This window comes from Scomber japonicus, chromosome 19 (genome assembly GCF_027409825.1).
Source record: "Scomber japonicus isolate fScoJap1 chromosome 19, fScoJap1.pri, whole genome shotgun sequence".
Lineage (NCBI taxonomy): Eukaryota > Metazoa > Chordata > Actinopteri > Scombriformes > Scombridae > Scomber > Scomber japonicus.
Window position 1 is genome coordinate 27,789,617 of NC_070596.1, and position 20,000 is coordinate 27,809,616.

At 42.5% G+C, this 20,000-nt stretch overlaps 2 protein-coding genes across 2 annotated transcripts in view; one reads left to right on the forward strand and one right to left on the reverse strand.

Annotated features, from left to right (window-relative positions):
- LOC128380698 (occludin-like) overlaps positions 1–4,539 on the forward strand; it is a 14,210-nt gene extending 9,671 nt beyond the window's left edge. The window contains 5 exon segments of the mRNA XM_053340566.1: positions 474–579; positions 581–660; positions 1,343–1,514; positions 2,242–2,283; positions 4,444–4,539. Coding sequence (XP_053196541.1) covers positions 474–579; positions 581–660; positions 1,343–1,514; positions 2,242–2,283; positions 4,444–4,539 — 496 coding nt within the window.
- Positions 4,540–8,356: 3,817 nt separating this feature from the next.
- On the reverse strand, positions 8,357–9,970 carry LOC128380694 (ankyrin repeat domain-containing protein 34B-like). Its single transcript, XM_053340563.1, has one exon. It carries the CDS (start codon positions 9,968–9,970, stop codon positions 8,357–8,359), a length of 1,614 nt encoding a protein of 537 aa, XP_053196538.1.
- Between the last annotated feature and the right edge of the window lie 10,030 nt (positions 9,971–20,000).

Here is a 20,000-nt window from a genome sequence, read left to right on the forward strand (position 1 = left end):
CTATCTGAGAGCTTTCTGCTGCTAGCTCAGCTGCTAGCTTGGCGGCTAACACGGCTGCTAGCTCGGCGGCCAGCTTGACGGCTAACTCAGCTGCTAGCTTGGCGGCTAACTTGGCAGCTAACTCAGCTAACTGGCTAACTGTAGACTGTAGTAGTAGTAGTGTGTGCTGAATGTATTTATACCTCTACAGCAGCAGGGGCGGGTTTATGCTAATCACTAAATCCTGAACACAGAAATGTTGAAACACAGTTTGTGAAGCCTAGCTCCACAATTCAAATCTAAATGGTTGAAATGCTTTTTACACCTTTTTTAGAAATACATTTATGACCTATTTAATGTGTTTAGACGAAAATGTCTGAATTCACTTTACACAGTCTTTAAGTTCTGCATTCCTTTTTAAACTTCTCCTCCTCACCTACACATCTCTTCATACCGTTCTGCACCCCAGTATTTAACGGACCTTTTGTCTCCAGGCCTGCATCAGAGGAGGAAAGGCCTCTGCAGAACGGAGGTCCGTACAGCAGTCACTCGGAGGCTCCGAGCTCCGCAGGAAGACCCAAAAAGAGGCGTGCGGGTCGACCCTCGCCGCGTCGACGGAGAAGGTTACGACACGGACTACAACTCCTCTGGAGACGAGCTGGACGATGACGACTTCTTCAGGTACTAAATAAAACCAAGTTAAGATATTCTGTAGAAGTTTAAGATTCATCTATGTCTACTTCCTGTTGCTGTGGTTTTAAATTTGCCCTCTCTTCTTCTTCCTCCTCCTTCTTCTTTTTCCTCCTTCTTATCTTCTTCTTCCTTCTTCTTCTTTCTTCTTCTTCTTCTTCTTCTTCCTTCTTCCTTCTTCTTCCTTCTTCTTCTTCTTCTTCTTCTTCTTCTTCCTTCTTCTTCTTCTTCTTCTTCCTTCTTCTTATTCTTCTAATTCTTCTTCCTTCTTCTTCTTCTTCTTCTTCCTTCTCCTTCGTCCTTCTTCTTCCTCCTTCTTCCTCTTCTTTCTTCTTCCTTCTTCTTCTTCTTCTTCTTCTTCCTCTTCTTCTTCTTCTTCTTCTTCTTCTTCTTCTTCTTCTTCTTCTTCTTCTTCTTCTTCTTCTTCTTCTTCTTCTTCTTCTTCTTCTTCTTCTTCTTCTTCTTCTTCTTCTTCTTCTTTCTTCTTCTTTCTTTCTTCTTCTTCTTTCTTCTTCTTCTCCCTTTTTCTTCTTCCCCCTTCCTTCTTCCTTCTTCTTCTTCTTCCCTCTTCTTCTTTTCCTTCTTCTTCTTTCTTTCTTCTTCTACTTCCTCCTCCTTGTCCTCCTCCTCCTTCCTCTTCTTTCTTCTTCTAATTCTTCTTCTTCTCTTTCAGTGAATTTCCTCCGATCACCAACGAGCAGGACCGTAACAGCTACAAGCGCGAGTTCGACCGCGACCACCTGGAGTACAAAGACATGCAGGCGGAGCTGGACGCCATCAACAGGAAGTTGGCAGAGGTCGACAGAGAGCTGGATGACCTGCAGGAAGGAAGTCCTCAGTACCTGGTGAGAGATTACAGCTAAAGAATAATAATAATATGATTTAAATACGTGAATTATCGTCAGTTTCAATGCACTTAGTTGCTGTTTGAAGCATGTAAAGATGAGCTTTTAGAGACAAAATCATGGGTCAATGATGTGGTTTAGTCAAATTTAAAGGGGTTAAAATGTGAAAATAAACTAATGAATTACTTTTTTTTGTGGACCTTTTTATACAATTTTGCATCCGTTTTTACACACGCAGACCTTTTAGTACATCAGACCCTATGAGTAAATATGAAAAGGTGTCGTTCATCTTTCAGCTTTAGCCTTTCAGAGTGTTTTAGTGTCTTTTTAATGAATTATTTTATAGTTATGATCTGCAGCTTTCATATTTTGGTGCTTACTGCTCTTATAAATGTTGTTTAATTTAAAAAAAACCCTGATAATCTCACTGTAGACTGTTTCATTTATGTTCATCAGGAGGAAACAAACTTCCAGTGAATAATAATAAAACTTCCTTTGTTTGCTAACGTTTGCCATAAATGTTTTATTATAAGGTGATGATATGTAAATACTGTGTTTTATAGCTTAGCTCCTCTTAACCCAAAGAATCACCTAATATAGATTTAAGAATGTGACAGAGGAGACAAAGACATCATGTGTGTTGTATATTAATATTAACTTTGGGTTTTTATGCTGCATTTATGTTTTAAATGTATAACTGACCATGAGTTTGTTCTCTTTCTAACAGGATGCGATGGACGAGTACAGCAGGATAAAAGCCATGAAACGGGTACGTGTGTGAGGTCATTAAATAGATCCATTATAAAATTTTCATTTCTTTATTAATTAAAGGAGATTAAGCTGAATATTCAGAGTTACAGAGAGGAATACAGAAAGTGTAGCTTAGTTTATGTTATGGCTAAATATGAGTGTTTATTCAGAGCAACACTCTCAAGCATTTTATTCAGCTGTTCTATTTCTTTTAGTCGGTCTTTTACTATTATTTTTTTTAAATCTTATTTTAGGATGTAATTATAGTATTAGTATAGTATTGTGTAGTATTGTATTTTATTTGGTCACCATATCCTTCCTTCCTCCCTCCCTCCCTCCTTTCCTTCCTTTTTCCTTCTTTCCTTTCCTTTCCTTTCCTCCCTCCCTTCCTTCCTTCCTTCCTTCCTTACCTCCTTTCCTTCCTTCCTCCCTCCCTCCCTCCCTCCTTTCCTTCCTTCTTCCTTCTTTCCTTTCCTTTCCTCCCTTCCTTCCTTCCTTCCTTCCTTACCTCCTTTCCTTCTTCCTCCCTCCCTCCCTCCCTCCTTTCCTTCTTTCCTCCCTCCCTTCCCTCCTTCCTTCCTTCCTTCCTTCTTCCTTTCCTTCCTTCTTCCTTCTTTCCTTTCCTCACTTCCTTCCTTCCTTCCTTCCTTCCTCCCTACCTTCCTTCCTCCCTCCTTTCCTTCTTTCCTCCCTCCCTTCCTTCTTCCTTCCTTCTTCCTTCCTTCCTTTCCCTTCTTCCTTCCTTCCTTCCTTTTTTCTTTCTCTCTCTCTCTCTCTCTCTCACCGTCTTCCTCAGTTTTTTCTTTTTAATTAGTTCTTGTTTTTATTCTTTCATCATTTTTAACCCTCCTTTCTTCATGTCGTCACTTATTCTTGTCTCATTATCAGCTTATCAACTAACTATGAAGCATTTTAACCCTCCTGTTGTGTTCGAGTCAAGGAAGGAAGGGGGGAAGAAGGAAGAAAAGGAGGGCGGGAGGGAGGGAGGGAGGGAGGGAGGGAGGAAGGAGGGAAGGAAGGGAGTAAAGGAAAGAAGGCAGGGAGGAAGGAAGGAAAGAAGGCAGAGAGGAAGGAAGGAAGGAAGGAGAGAGAGAGAGAGGAAGGAACAACAGAAGGAAGAAAGGGGGATGGAGGAAGGAAGGAAGGAAGGGAGGAAAGGAAAGAAGGAAGGGAGGAAGGAAGGACAGAGGAAAGAAGTAAGGAAGGAAGGAAGGTAGGAGGGAGGGAGGAAGGAAGGAAAGAAGAAAGGGGGATGGAGGAAGGAAAGAAGGAAGGGAGGAAGGAGAGAGGAAGGACAGATGGAAGGAAGGAAGGAAGGAAGGGAGTAAAGGAAAGAAGACAGGAAGGAAGGGGGATGGAGGAAGGAAAGAGAAGAAGGAAAGAAAGAGAGAAGGAGAGAGGAAGGACAGATGGAAGGAAGGAAGGAAGGAGAGAGAGAGAGGAAGGAACAACAGAAGGAAGGGAGGAAAGGAAAGAAGGAAGGGAGGAAGGAAGGACAGAGGAAAGAAGTAAGGAAGGAAGGAAGGTAGGAGGGAGAGAGGAAGGAAGGAAAGAAGAAAGGGGGATGGAGGAAGGAAAGAGAAGAAGGAAAGAAAGAGATAAGGAGAGAGGAAGGACAGAGGAAGGACAGATGGAAGGAAGGAAGGAAGGGGATGGAGGAAGGAAAGAGAAGAAGGAAAGAAAGAGAGAAGGAGAGAGGAAGGACAGATGGAAGGAAGGAAGGAGGGCAGGGAGGAAGGAAGGAAGGAGAGAGAGAGAGGAAGGAACAACAGAAGGAAGAAAGGGGGATGGAGGAAGGAAGGAAGGGAGGAAAGGAAAGAAGGAAGGGAGGAAGGAAGGACAGAGGAAAGAAGGAAGGTAGGAGGGAGGGAGGAAGGAAGGAAAGAAGAAAGGGGGATGGAGGAAGGAAAGAAAGAGAGACGGACAGATGGAAGGAAGGAAGGAAGGAAGGAAGGAAGGAAGGGGGATGGAGGAAGGAAAGAGAAGAAGGAAAGAAAGAGAGAAGGAGAGAGGAAGGACAGATGGAAGGAAGGAAGGAAGGAACAGTTAAAACAGAGAGAGGACTACAGGAAGGTTAAACTACTTTAACCTGAATGAAAGCTGCTATATAAATAAATTGTGTTGATTCATTCATCATATATTACTTTAATTTAACTTTCTCTCTCATCGTCTTCCTCAGTCTGCAGACTACCAGATGAAGAAGCGTCGCTGTAAATATCTGAAGGGGAAACTGAACCACATCAAGAAGATGGTCGGCGACTACGACCGAGCCTGAGACAGGAAGTGACTATAAATAAATCTATAAATCAGAGTTGTTGTTTTTTTTGGGTGCTGTTAGATGGAGAATGAGTCTGAGCTGATATCTGACTGCTGCTGGAGAAACTTATGCAGAGGGTTTTATTTTGTATATAAAGAAATATTGTGTCTTTTATTATTCCACTGTCTGTAGAAACTCTGATATGTATTTATTTTGCATAATGTGATCAGAGCTGAAGTTAACAAATTAAAACACAATCCCACTTCTTTTTTTAAACGGTGTTAAATCTTTGTAAAGACTCATTTTTTAAGTTTTAAGTTAAGTTTTTCTTAACCCTTGTGTCGTCCTCCTGGGTCAAATTGACCCCGTCTTATTCTTCTTTCCTCCCTTCCTTCCTTCCGTCTGTACTTCCTCCATCCCTCCCTCCCTCCCTCCCTCCCTCCCTCCCTCCCTCCCTCCCTCCCTCCTTTCTTTCCTTTCCTTTTTTCCCTTTCTTCCTTCCTCCCTCCCTCCCTCCCTCCTTTCCTTCCTCCCTTCTTTCCTCCCATCAGTACTTCCTCCATCCCCCTTTCTTCCCTCCTTCTTTCCTTCCTTCCTTCCTCCCTTTCCCTCCTTCCTTCCTTCCTTCCTTCCTTCCTCCCTCCCTTTCTTTCCTTTCCTTTTTTCCCTTTCTTCCTTCCTCCCTCCCTCCCTCCCTCCTTTCTTTCCTCCCTTCTTTCCTCCCTTCCTTCCTTCCATCTGTACTTCCTCCATCCCCGTTTCTTCCCTCCTTCTTTCCTTCCTTCCTTCCTCCCTTTCCCTCCTTCCTTCCTTCCTTCCTTCCTTCCTTCCTTCCTTCCTTCCTTCCTCCCTCCCTCCCTCCTTTCTTTCCTTCTTTCCGGTGTTAAATCTTTGTAAAGACTCATTTTTTAATTCATTCTCTCTCTCTCTCTCTCTCTCTTTTTTTTTAAACAACAATGTAAACTTGTAAATATGTGGGAAACACTGTTAATGTTTTTACGTTTTTATTAGTAGTTTTTTTTAGGGTGTGTTTTTGTGTGCATGTTGAATTCACAGTGATTTATACTTTTACACTGATTTGTGACACATTCTCATCAGAATAAATGCTTTTATTAAACACTTCTTCCTCCCTCTCTATTTCTGTCCATACACAGTGAACATCTGTATTATTTTTGCGGTTACAGATGTTTATTTTTAAATATCACAGCTGATAATAGTTTCTTAACCCTTTTACATATTGTTCAGAGTCACATTTGACCCATTTTCACTTCTGAGATCAGTAAAAAAAAAAAAAAAAACTTAACCCTTGTGTCGTCCTCCTGGGTCAAATTGACCCCGTCCCGTCTTATTCTTCTTTTCTCCCTTCCTTCCTTCCGTCTGTACTTCCTCCATCCCCCTTTCTTCCCTCCTTTCCTTCCTTCCTTCCCTTCTTCTTTCCTTTCCTTCCTTCCTTCCTTCCTTTCCTCCTTCCGTCCTTCCTCCCTCCTTTCTTTCCTTCTTTCCTTTCCTCCCTTCCTTCCTTCCTTCCTTTCCCTCCTTCCTTCCTTTCCTCCCTTCCTTCCTTACCTTCTTTCCTTCCCTCCTTCCTCCCTCCTTTCCTTCCTTCCCTCCTTTCCTTCCTTATTCCTTCCTGCCTTCCTTCCTCCCTCCCTCCCTCCCTCCTTTCTTTCCTTTCCTCCCTTCCTTTCCTTACCTCCTTTCCTTCCTTCCTTTCCTTCCTTCTTCCTTCCTTCCTTCCTTCCTCCCTTCATCAACATTTTTTAATATTAATAAAAAGTCAAATGACCAGAAGTAATGCTAAACTTCAAATAATGCAAAATGACTGCTCTCCGCTACTCTATGCAGATTCTTTAAAAGCCTCTTTGAGCTCATTGTTTAGATTTTAAAACCCACAAATTAAATTATTGTTCACTATCAGCAGCAGAACAGAAGACAGACGCAGTTAATGATGAACTAACAGCTGATGAAGAGAGCCAGGTGTGTTTCCTCTGGAGCTGCTGCTGGAGACAAAGCTGAAGTAGGAGAGTCATTATTGGGCTCAGCTGAGCAGAATCATGGCTTCATATTTTACACTAACAGTGAATTAACCCTCCTGTTGTGCCCTATGTCCCTATGTCCCTATGTCTCTTTTTGCCTCTTTTCCTTCTTCCTTCCTTCCTCATTCCTTCTTTCCTCCCTCCCTTCCTTCCTTCATCATTTCCTTCTTTCCCCAATTCCTTCCTTCCTCTTTCCTCCCTTCCTTCGTTCCTTCCTCATTTCCTTCCTTCCTTCCTAATTTCCTTCCTTCCTTCCTTCCTTCTTTCCTCCTTTCCCCCCTTCCTTCCTTCCTTCCTTCCTTCCTCCCTCCCTCTTTTCCTCCCTTCCTTCCTTCCTCCTTTACTCCCTTCCTTTGTTCCTTCCTCATTTCCTTCCTTCCTTCCTTCTTTCCTCCTTTCCTCCCTTCCTTCGTTCCTTCCTCATTTCCTTCCTTCCTTCCTCATTTCCTTCCTTCCTTCCGTCCTTCCTCCCTCTTTTCCTCCCTTCCTCCCTCCTTCTTTCCTCCTTTCCCCCCTTCCTTCCTTCCTTCCTCATTTCCTTCTTTCACCAATTTCTTCCTTCCTCTTTCCTCCCTTCCTTCGTTCCTTCCTCATTTCCTTCCTTCCTTCCTTCCTCCCTCTTTTCCTCCCTTCCTTCCTTCTTTCCTCCTTTCCTCCCTTCCTTCCTTCCTTCCTTCCTCATTTCCTTCTTTCCCCAATTTCTTCCTTCCTCTTTCCTCCCTTCCTTCGTTCCTTCCTCATTTCCTTCCTTCCTTCCTTCCTTCCTTCCTTCCTTCCTTCCTTGACCTGAGCACAACAGGAGGGTTAAATGATGAAAGATACAGTTTGTAGTGACAGAAAAACAGAGAATTATCACCTGAATCTGCAGTTTCACTCAGCTGGATGTCTCTTTATTTCAAGCTTATTGTTTTTTTGGCTTTTGAACCTTTTTTATCAGCTACAGTGAACTTCCTGTCCAGCACTATAAAAAGCAGACAGACAACGTTAGCAACTAGCTGGTGAATAAATAAAACATCCTGCAGCTAAAGAAGCAGATCATTTTACTCAGGAGTCATGGTAACGCTTTCCATTTGTAGTCGGAAGTTGGGATTTCAACTGGAATAACCCATGAAGTCAGATTTCTACGATAGAGTTTAGGGTGATAGATAGTGTTGTACTCAAGATCAGTCCTGGTCTCGAAACCATTTTTTGAGGTTTTTGGTCTTGGACTTGGGTTTTTTGTCCATCTTCTATCTGTGGAAATATTACTACGCTGTTTGTATGTGCAAAATACTGCAATCAATCTCTAATGGGGCTAGAACTGGTTTTTCTGACTTCTTGCCTCTGGAACGATGTCACACACAGTTTAAAGTGTCCCGATTTCCAACTTCCGAGGTAAATGGAAAGCATCAGAGCAGAAAGGAGAGTGAATACTGAGCTTAATATTTGTCAAATGAGCAGAAACTCGACTCCAAATGAATGCTGATGCTGCTCTGAGACTGCTGGAGGTGCAAATAGGCAGAGTTTTGTGCTAACACATTCACCTTAGCAACTTTATTAGGTGCTTTCAGTTTGCTTTGCTGCTGCCGACTGGACAGAAAATGTCTCTTATTAAAACTGCACACTGAAGCAACGTGCACAGTGACAACACACAGCACACCAGGCAGAGGGAGATAACTTCAACATGTATGCTGTTACATTGACTAGGATCTCTTATTTTTCTTTTTATAGCCTCTTTGGTTTCCGACGCTACGTCACATAAACACGTTTAAAACATTAAAACACATTAATGATCTTCCCTCCTTTCCCTTCGCTGGATTTCAAGCCGTAGTTTTGAACTGTTCGGTCTGCATCGAGTGTCTCCTCAGCAGCATCCTCTTCGTCATCTCTCTGGGATGGCCGGGAGGAGCGGAGGGGAGGAACGTTTTTAGCCCCGACTCTTGGACTCCACTGGAGCTGAGGTTGTAAAGATTGAAGGCGGGAGTGTTGGAGGAGTTGAGGGTCAGAGGAGGCAGAGATCGAGGCCTGGATTGAGAGTTGTGATCCAACAAGAAGTTACCAGATCCTCGTCGTTCTAACCCAGAAAGGATTCTCCTGGTCGGGCCGGATGTCGCCAGCGACTCCCTGGAGCCGAACGTGCTGGAGCAGCGTAAAGGAGCCAGCTTCTTACCCTCTGCTAGGTCTCTCACTCTCTGCTGGGAATCCTCGGGGAGATTTCGGATCCCCGCCGCTAGCTGAGGGTCGGAGCCGTAGATGTCCGTACCTAGCTTACGCCTCTGGATGATGCTGTTAAGGCTCGACGAGGCCATGCTGTGAAGCGGAGCGCAGAGGTTCTTGCCACCAGAAAGGGAAGAAGAGGAGGTGACCGAATCTGTTCCGAGGTTTTCGGAGTGAAGATTGGGATGGGAGGCGGAGTGGGACGAGAGGAGACCTGGTAAGGATATGTTTTGTCCTGTGTGTTTGGCACATTCATTCTTTCCATTGTCTTCTACTCCTTTATTGCTTCTCAGTCTTCCATCGTACCATTTGAAGTTGTCAGCATTTAAGTACGTGTCGTCCTCGTCCAGTTTGGGAACTCTGAGGCAAAGATCCTCAGTTTGGTTGTTTTCTGACCCTGCATGAGTTTGCCGGTTGAGCAGAGACGCTGGGATCTTCAACCACGGCTCAGAGTTCAACCTCAGGAGAGGCTGCTGCAGTCTGTTCGCCTCCGCTTGGTTGAGCCCTCGAAACCGCGACGGCGAACACGGATGTGAGCTAACGCCACCCGACTGGGCTTCTTTAAAAGAGAAGACGGGCTTCGGAGGGTGCAAGGAAGAGGAGGGGCATTTGGGGGAGGTGATGAGCTGGATTTCAGAGGGAGACGCTGGAGCTCCTGATGCCGTTTTATCCAATTGATCAAGAGGAGCGAGTGGAGGGATGTTGAGATACTGTTTGGCTTGCAGTTTCCCACATGGGAACTTGTCCGTAGTTATGATGATCACCTCCTTCCCTTTGGCTTTGCACGTGTCCAACAAAAGCTTCAACACCTTCCAGTCGCCAGCCATGACTGCGTAGACCAGCGCTGATGTCCCTGACTGATCCTCCAGGCTGATATCCGATCCACTGGTCAGAAGTAGAGACACGACTTCGGTGCCGGCTTGCTCCTTGCAGGCGTGCATCAGCGCAGAACGACCCTCCTTATCCTGGATGTTCGGGTCCGCTCCTTTCTCGAGAAGAAACTGGACGAGTTTGACCCGGCTGGCGCTCTGGGCGTCAGTGTGCTGGGTCCTGCAGGCCACCATCAGGGGCGTCTGGCCTTGGCCGTCGCTCTCGTTGATGTACGCCCCTCCCTCCAGGAGCAGCCTTGTGAGTCGCAGGCGACGGAGGAAGACCGCTTTTAGTAAAGGGTTACCTGAATCCATGGCCGCTCCAGGATTACAGCCTTCTCCCTCCATCCCTTCTGGTCCTGACTGGTGGGGTTTTGGAGGTGTGGTTGGACAGGTTTCTGGAGATAAGGACAAAACAGAGAGTTATGCACAAGTAGAGCAGCTGTTTTACTTCAGTGATTTGAAAAAGGGGGAGCTTTTTCGGCCCCTGCTACAAGTCCTAGGCATTTTTCCTTTCGACTCCTTTTGGAGCACATTATGGATCAATTGGATCAACACAAATCTCTCCTGGCTGAATCATCAAAGATCTAAAACCTAAAAGATTATCAAATGTCTGTTTTGGATAAAACAGTAAAAGGCACAGTCACATCATCGACATGTCGAAATATCATTCAGTCTTAGAAGTACAACTTTGGGGTTAACTACGACCCCTAAGGTGCATTATTGGCAAGAAACAGCCAAGACTCATTGGTAAGGGAGGGAGGAATTAAGGATGGAAGGAAGTGAGGAAATAAGTATAGAAGGAGGGGAAGAACGAAGGCAAAATTAAAGAAAGAGGGAGGAAGGAAGGAAAGAAGGAACAGTCAAAAGAGAGATGGGGTCAATTTGACCCGGGAGGACGACAGGAAGGTTAAATATTGTTTCATTTACAAACTGATGCATGAAATTTATTCCACTTTCTTTACCAATAAAACTTCTTATGTGAAACAAATATTTTAGAGGTTTGGAAAAGCATGAGATGTTAAATTCTTGTTTTTTTTTTCTTCTTCTTCTGCATGCAGACTGGAGCCATTCAACACTTCCTATTCATGCGTTTGTCCTCCGCTGCACCAGCACAGGAATCCACTTTTCTATCAGCTTTTGTGCAGTTTGTCCTTGCTTCTCTCTATTAGAGCAGATAAGGTGGCAGCTGACAATGTCTCAGACAGTAACACGACATTTTCCTGCATGAGTCACAGACTGTGAAAGTGAAAACATGACAAGATTTACATTTATGAAGGAAAGAAATGCACTTTTTTTATGTTGCACAGCGGCATATTTGCAATTTAGATGGTATGCAAAGTGGAAACAGTTGCCTAGATGTGTGTGTGTGTGTCTGTGTGGTGAACATACTGTAGGTACGCTGTATCGAATGAGCTGCAATAACTATCAATTACTCACAGCAGGAGTTACTGTAATGCATTATTCTTTCTGGATGGTTTTAAGGGAAGGAAGGAAGGAAGGGAGGAAGAAAGGAAGGAAGGAAGGAAGGAGGGAAGGAAGGAAGGGAGGGAGGAAAGAAGGAAGGGGGGCGGAAGGAAGGAAAGAAGGAAGTATGGAAGGAAGGAAGGAAGAAGGGAGGAAAGAAGGAAGGAATGAGGAGGGAAGGAAGGAAGGAAGGGAGGAGGAAGGGAGGAAAGAAGGAAGGAAGGAAGGAAGGAAGGAGAGAAGGAAGGGATGAAGGAGGGAAGGATGGAGGAAAAAAGGAAGGAAGGAAGTGAGGAAGGAAGAAAGGAAGGAAGGAAGGAAGGAAGGAAGGAAGGAAGGAAGGAAGGAAGGAATAGTCAAAAGAGGACGACAGGAGGGTTAAAAAAAAGTCAGATATGTAGAAAAATATACAGCTACAGATATTAGGGAGTAAAAAATAAATCAAAATATTGGCAGATAATCTTATATATACAGAATATGTACATAAACCATAGACTGACATAAACACATATTTTTGTAATGATCCTTTAAATGTGGTTACTAAGATACTTCATGCAGGTCAGGCAGAGGGGGGAGGAGTTACGTAGTGACGCAGAGCGAGAAACGTAAGGTACAGTCTATGGTACAAACATAGTGGACATGGAGAGGTGACCAAGAAACATCCAGAGAGGAGAAAGTGAGAAGAATATTTAATATAAAAGAAGGATTTTTACCAGACAAGGACCCGCGGACACATCGGTGTGGTTTTATAACGGCGGAGGGATACACGGAGACCCGGCGGAGGCCCGGAGAGTGAAGGCGGACGCTGATCTGTCGGACAGGTGAGTAACATCAGCGCTGCTTCACATGAACTATTACGTTACCTGCTGACATTCAGCTCACTGTCTAGTTAGTCAGGATATGCTATTGTTGTTTTGATGTTAGCTGTAAAGTAGCAGAGTTGTTACTACAGCTGTTTGACGCTCTGCACGTTTGCTTCGCAGCTAACGTTAGCAGCTAACGTTAGCAGCGTGTTAACGTAACCGACAACGTAGCTGCTGTGTAGTTGCTCGCTGTATCTGGTGTTTGTTCACTGCTTTCAAAGTGTTTACAGTCATGAAGACATATAAACACAGGTTTGCTATCACAATAATCTCACATGAGATTGAGACGCGGTCTGGTGTTAGCCAGGCTACCACCTGTACTATCAGAGCAATTAGTGGTGCTATCAGACTGTAGCTTGTGCAGTGGTGGTTACGCCGTTACCATGACAATGCGCGTCCATGAACTTCATGGGTGGAGCCCCAGAAGGAGCATTAAGGGAGGAGGGAGGTTTTGTTTTGGTTTTCACTCAAATATCAACAACTTTTCTCCTCGTTTTCCCCCACAACGCTTACTATACCTTTTTAAGCATAACCCTACAGCTTGTCGGTCAAACTGCTTTATTTATGTATACTATTGTTTTGTTTTGGGTTTTTTTGTTTCTTTTGTTTCCTTTTTGGCTTGTTAGTAGATGTGGTGGAGATGAGGTTGTTCTCCCAAAATACACTGAGAACCTTTATTCTGGATGGTAGTATAGATCTAGATTAGCTTGGTTAACCCTGTCGGTCATGTGATCTCTTCTCCTTTTGGGTCGTAATTGTCCAACTATCGTAATTGTCCAACTATTTCTTGCCTGTTTTTAGGGCTTTTTCTCCGTCAGTTTGGTCTGCAGAAGGAAAACGTGTGACTAATCTTATTGTTCAGCCACTTGGCTGCTTCAGCTGTGCTTTCAGGATTGTTGTCTTGCTGCGTAAATCACTGCTGTGGATTTATACACAGGCAGCCTCACAAAAAACCACCTCCTGCACCATGTTCGACAGACGAGCTGGAGGTGGGAAAGCCTTCAGTCATGCTGTTCCCTTTTCTTTTTCTCTTGGTCTACACTTTCATGTTTCCATCTTAGCTGCACAGGTCAATCATTGTCTCATTAAAGCTCTTTGTTCCAGAAGTCAGCCGGTTGCTTTCTGTTAAATGGCCTTTTTGTCTTTTTGTCTGAGGATTAAAAGGTTCGAGCTCACTAGTCCAACCGTTTTCAGCCATACTAGCAGCCTGGTCAGTCTGCTACTTGGATGCAGACATGAATATCTTAACAACCATCAGATGGATTGATGAGATATTTTGCACAGACATTCATTATCCCCAAAAGATGAATCCTGATGAATTTGGTGATCCTCTGACTTTTCCTCTTGCGCTACTAGCAAGTTGACATTTGTGGTTTTGAGTGAAATAAATAAACAGCTGTTGAATGGATTGTATGGAAGTTTAGTTTGGTGTTTTAGTGGTTTGGTGTTTCTATGACTTTTCGTCTATTGGCATCATCAGGTCAAAATTTCACATGAACAATCACCTGCAGGAATAAATTAAGGTACCTTCTTACATTACCTGCAGAGTCAATAAGAACAGAACAAAAAGAAAGCAAAGCCAATACATGGTAGAGTATACATATGTTGGCTTGTCATGATAACTAGTATCATTGGACGATGTATTGTCTCAGAAATAATGGCGATAAATGATATTATCGCCATTTAAAGATCATTTTATACCACTGATATATAATGATAATATAATAGCATAATAATGTAATCTGGAGAGTGGGGGCTACTACTGCCATTATAGTTGGGAACAGAGTTATTTACCTTTAATTCTTCTGCAGTCTCCACTCAGGACGAGCACAGTGAGGAATGGAGGACACTACTCACTTAGCCAATGTAACATGAATAGTCTCTTAGCTGCTAATGTGATGCTAGTGTGGCAATACTGAGGTCAAAGGTCATGACCATGTATCATATGATAAGTCCATATATAGACATGATGATGCTGATATTTATGTTATTATATGATAAATTGATCATTATTGTAACAGGTTTGGCTAATACTGGTAATTCAGGGCATTAGGAGAAAATGTGCTGCATTGAAAACTACTCAGGTTAAAAAAATGGAGAATTATAAAACATTAAAATTGAGCACTCTTCAGGCAAAATGGCCTCTGTCAGAGTTAAGATGATATAATATTAAACTACAGGATCATCATTACTGAAGCATTAATGTGTGAGGTTGTTATTTGAGGTAATTTGAGCTATTTTACTGTACAATGTAGTGTACTTTCATTTACTGTATAATACAGCATCATATTTTAATCATTAGAAGGTTCATGGTGGTTTTTTGCAATTATGAGTCACCTGAAATTGGGGGAATAGTAATAAAAAGGTCCTACATTACTGCACGTTTCATCTCATGTGGATTTAAAAGCCATTAAATTATAGATAATATTAATATTATGTTATAAACAATGTAGAAAATAGTACCTTAGTAAATGTACTCAGTTCAAAACCACGAATATTTTGGCTCTGGTTGATTTTATTCACATTTATTGTAGCTTCACACCGGTCTACACACACACACACACGCACACACACACACACTTCTTTGGTCGTCAACAATAGACTCACTGCAAGCCCGCTCCAGATCTTTCTATTATGAAAGAAAACGCAGAAGAAAAATATCAGCATGCAACCAAACAACAAATCACTGTTTGACTGCCCTTAATACTGTGGTGTGTGTGTGTGTGTGTGTGTGTGTGTGTGTGTGTGTGTGTGTGTGTGTGTGTGTGTGTGTGTGTGTGTGTGTGTGTGTGTGTGTGTGTGTGTGTGTGTGTGTGTGTGTGTGTGTGTGTTGGGGAAAAAAGGGGGGCTGCAAACACACAACAACCTCAAACTGAAGCTGAAAGTCAAACACTGTGTGCTTTTTTATAATGTTTAGTTTCCACCTCTCCTGCAGACTAATAACAGCTTTACAGATGGAGCACCGCAAACTCCACTTCACCTGCACACTCATCTGCTACTAGAGCCCACTAACATCATCGTGTGTGTGTGTGTGTGTGTGTGTGTGTACAAATGCTCATTGCAAGAGAGTGCACATGTCCCACAAAGCATATCATGAAAATATTAATAGATGCCATATATGTATTTTAGTCAGAAATTGATAAAAAATACTACATTATGTAACATTGTGAAATATTATATATCATCAGCAGACGCCACAAATCTTCTATGCATTACATTTTCCTTCAGATTCTTTAACAATAAGACAAAATGAAGTTGCAAAGTTTGTGTGCTTTGCATATATACATATATAAATGTTCTGTACTACTTACCAGCCTTCAGTCAGGATGAATCCTCTCTTGCAGACATTTACTCTCCTGTAGCAGCGCTGCAACTGATGTCTTCTGTAACCAGGCAGTGCTGAGCTGATGTATGAGTGTGTGTGTGTGACTGTGTGTGTGAGTGTGTGTGTGTGTGACTGTGTGTGTGAGTGTGAGTGTGTGTGTGTGTGTGTGCTACAGTAAGTCAGAGGAAACAGGGGCTGCAGTCAAGGTTTTTTTGTGTCAGCTCCTCCAAAGTATGTGATGACAGAGAGTGATAGGGGCCTGTCGTCATGCAGCTGTAACACACGGTTAATCCATCGTAGCACCAGTATCAGCAGCAGCAGCATCAGCAGCAGCTCTGGAGAGTTACAGGCTGAGAACAGGAAAGGTTGACAGAGATGAACGCGGGAGGTGAAGCACTATAGCAACCCGGAGCCACAGCATGTCTGATGTGTCTTTCCATTTAAAGCTGCTCTGATTCACCAGCAAATGGGCTGTTAATTGTGACTCTGCCTCACACAGGACTTCCTTTTAGTGCAGGAAAGAGGAATTATTATTACTATTATTATTATTATTATTATTTATTTTTTGTCCACCTTTATCAATGACATCTCCATGACAACCATCAAGGAGGCTGAATGACGGCACATGTTGTAATTGTGCCAGAGGAACTGTTCTTTGTGTCTGTGTGGGAGTGAGTGTGTGTTCACCTGTGTGTGTGTGTGTGTGTGTGTGTGTGTGTGTGTGTGTGTGAGTGTGAATAAGATCAGATCATGTGCTTTAAACTGTAATTAAAATGAGCAGACTGTGAGAATGCTTCTTTGATTTATTGATTATAGGTTAGACTTACCTGAACATGCAACACTAAATAAATAAGATAAGATAAAGAAAGAAAGAAGGGATAACAGATGTGTTGCTCTTCATGAACATTATAGGTGGTGTGTGTGTGTGTGTGTGTGTGTGTGTGTGTGTGTGTGTGTGTGTGTGTGTGTGTGTGTGTGTGTGTGTGTGTGTGTGTGTGTGTGTGTGTGTGAGTGAATATTAAACTGTAATAACGTGGCGATAAACAACCTGCTGTGCTGCATGCTCCTTTTCTTTTTTAAAGGAAGAAAACCTTTTCTTTGTGTCCTCTGCTCAGACTATTACTAACCCAGCTGTTAATTGTCCAGACCTTGGTACAGCTGTAGCCATAGAAACACTGAGAAGTTGCACGGTGCAGTTCATAACTCCACCACTAGATGTCAGCGTCTGCACAATTTAGGTTCTGGACATCAGCATCACAGAAGTACCTGTTACACACTGGGCATCTAAACTAGTGAAGAAGCCTCAGAAACAGACTTAAGGAAACTAAATAATACAAAAATCTAACCTAAATTCTTTATAACTTATTTGGAAAAGCAACAGAAAGTATCCTGGCTGGAAAACAAAGGATATATTATAAGAGGTGGATTCTGGACCAAAAATGGTGCCTATGTTTTATGAGTGGCATGTGTTTAATTTTTCCTTTTTAGAAGTAATGATTTATTATTGTTTTCTTGCATTTTTAAGGACTGTATTTCAATTTCAAGCATACACCAAAAAAGTGTCTAGCTTCTGGGTTCACATCTTCATTATGTGGCCTATTGAATACGCACAGAAGTGTTTCCCCTTCGGCCCACAGACTTTACATTGTGATGACGTAACAAGTTTTAAAATCTCTCTTCTCGGCTCAAGGAAAGTTGTCAGCTGTTCTAATAATCTAATAATTGTTTTAGGGGATTTTTTAAAAACACAACAACAAAACAAAATGTCAAATATGTGATGTTTTTATCTCTCAAATGTGACTATTTATTGCTTTTCATTGTCACACATGTCAACTGGTCATTGTGGGGTTTGGGATAGGCATGGGCCGGTATGAGATTCTGGCGGTATGATAACCATAAGCAAAAAAATCACGGTTTCACGGTATGGCGGTATTGCGCAATAGCTCTAAAATGTTCCTAGAAGGATGAAAAATAAAGACAGACATGTTAATTTAACCTGAATCTGTAATGACAGAGTGAGAGGTCGTGATACTCTACGCTGCAGCTGCACCACCTGAGGGGTTTCTGACCAGCACTTCCTGTCTTTGACCAGCACTTCCTGTCTTTGACCAGCACTTCCTGTCTTTGACCAGACTAAAAACAGCTCATACCTCAAGAACGGTATGAGGAAGGAAAGGAAGGAGGGAAGGAAAGACAAAAGGAAGGAAGGAAGGAAAGGAAGGAGGGAAAAGGGATTAGGAAGGAAAGGAAGGAGGGAAGGAAAGACAAAAGGAAGGAAGGAAGGAAGGAAGGATTTATATGACCAGACTAAAAACAGCTCATACCTCAAGAACGGTATGAGGAAGGAAAGGAAGGAGGGAAGGAAAGACAAAAGGAAGGAAGGAAAGGAAAGGAAGGAGGGAAAAGGGATTAGGAAGGAAAGGAAGGAGGGAAGGAAAGACAAAAGGAAGGAAGGAAGGAAGGATTTATATGACCAGACTAAAAACAGCTCATACCTCAGGAACGGTATGACAGAAAATTTGGCGGTTTGGGTTATCGTGGCTTTTTCAAATCGCGGTATACCTTGAACACGGTTATCATCCCATGCCTAGTTTGGGACCTTTAGGCAAACAAAAAAAGATACATGAAGGCATCATCTTTGACTCTTTTTGACTTTTTACCACAATTCTCTAGACTTAACAATTAATTGAAAGATAATCATCAGATTAAAAAGTTAGTTGAAGCTCTAGTTTGTATATTTTCAGTAGTTAGTTTAGTGTATTGTCAAGAATGGTAGACTTTTCATTGGCAAAACTGTCTCATTGTCCTTTAATCTACACTTTGTTAAATAAGCTCTTTTTAAAATTGGTGTATTTACTCTTGACATCTTCCTGAACTGTTGTCGTCTCCTCTTGTGTTCAGATATGATCCAGAGTCTGCAGACATTTCCAGACAGAACATCACCTTTTGTTTTTTATTAAACTAACCTTTACTGCACTTATATCTATTTAAACACTTCACACTTCAGAGTTTTATGTTTTTATTACCTTGAATATGTTGAGGTCAGGTTAGAGCAGTGGCACAGTAGGAAAAGTACAATTAGTGTCTGTTTTTATTAATGCTGCTGTTTTGACAGATGTTACAAAACGTCTATTTTTAAAATCACAAAGATAAGAGTCATAGAGATTTATATTTCTGTTATATTCTCTGTCTCTCTCTCTCTCTCTGTCTCTCTCTCTCTGTCTCTCTCTCTCTCTCTCTCTCTGTCTCTCTCTCTCTCTCTCTGTCTCTCTCTCTCTCTCTCTGTCTCTCTCTCTCTCTCTCTCTCTCTCTCTCTCTCTTTCTCTCTCTGTCTCTCTCTCTCTGTCTCTCTCAATTCAATTCAATTCAATTTCAATTCAATTCAATGGGGCTTTATTGGCATGGGAAACATATGTTTACATTGCCAAAGCAAAAAACAGCAGATAAACATCTACAGAGAAAATACAGGAAAATAAAAAATATAATAACAACAACAATAATAATAATAATAATAATAATAACAATAATAATAATAATAACAATAATAATTATAATTAAATTATGAATAAAATTTCACTGTACAAAGGCATTAAGAAAAGGAAAATATTTACAAAGTAAAGTAAATGACTTTGAGGGTTAGGGTTAGGATTAGGGACTGTCCAGCAGGAGGACATGGTCTAGGTCTGTCCTTCCTGCCTGCTGGACGTCCTTCTGTGGTCACAGCAGTTTACAAATTTTGCTGCTATGTTGGCACATTGCTGTACTTCACCCAGCAGGTATGGGAGTTTTTTGATATTACTTAAGGTTTCAAATTGTTGGTGGGTGTTGGTGATCTGTGGGAAGTACGCGTCTCTGATGTCTTGGTACAATTGGCAGGTAGTTAGAAAGTGCAGCTCGGTCTCCACCTCATGTTGTGTGCAGTGGGTGCATAGTCTGTCTTCTCTGGGGAGCCAGGTCTGTCTGTGACGGCCTTTCTTGATGGCGAGGCTGTGCTCACTGAGTCTGTACATAGTCAACGACTTCCTGAGCTTGGGATCGGTCACAGTGCTCAGGTATTCTGCCACTGTGTATTTTCGATTTAGGGCCAAATAACATTCCAATTTGCTTTGGTTTCTGGTTGATTCTTCCCAGTGTGTCAGATAGTTTTCTTTTTGTTTTCTTATAATTTGGTTTAGTCTGATGGGATTTCTGTTTGGTGGTTCTGCTGGTGTTTGTTGACGGAGTCCCAGAACCAGTTGGCTGAGGGGGCATCTCTCTACAGTCTCTCTGTGGGTCAGGGCTTTTTTATGGAGCGTACTGTGATCACTTTCTTTAAGGTGATCATAAAATTTAATTGCTCTCTTTTGAATTTTGATAATTCTCTCTCTCTCTGTGTCGCTCTCTCTCTCTCTGTCTCTCTCTCTCTCTGTCCCTCTCTCTCTCTCTGTCTCTCTCTCTCTCTCGCTCTCTCTATCTGTCTCTGTCTCTCTCTCTCTCTCTCTCTCTCTCTCTGTCTCTTTGTCTCTCTCTCTCTGTCTCTCTCTCTCTGTCTCTCTCTCTCTCTCTCTACCTGTCTCTCTCTCTCTCTCTCTCTCTCTGTCTCTCTCTCTCTCTCTCTGTCTCTCTCTCTCTGTCTCTCTCTCTCTCTCTCTGTCTCTCTCTCTCTGTCTCTCTCTCTCTCTGTCTGCTCTCTCTACCTCTCTCTCTCTCTCTCTCTCTCTCTCTCTCTCTCTCTTTGTGTGTG

What these genes read in the sequence shown, in the direction of transcription:
- LOC128380694 (XM_053340563.1), bottom strand. Translation starts at nt 9,970, where the DNA reads ATGGAGGGAGAAGGCTGTAATCCTGGAGCGGCCATGGATTCAGGTAAC.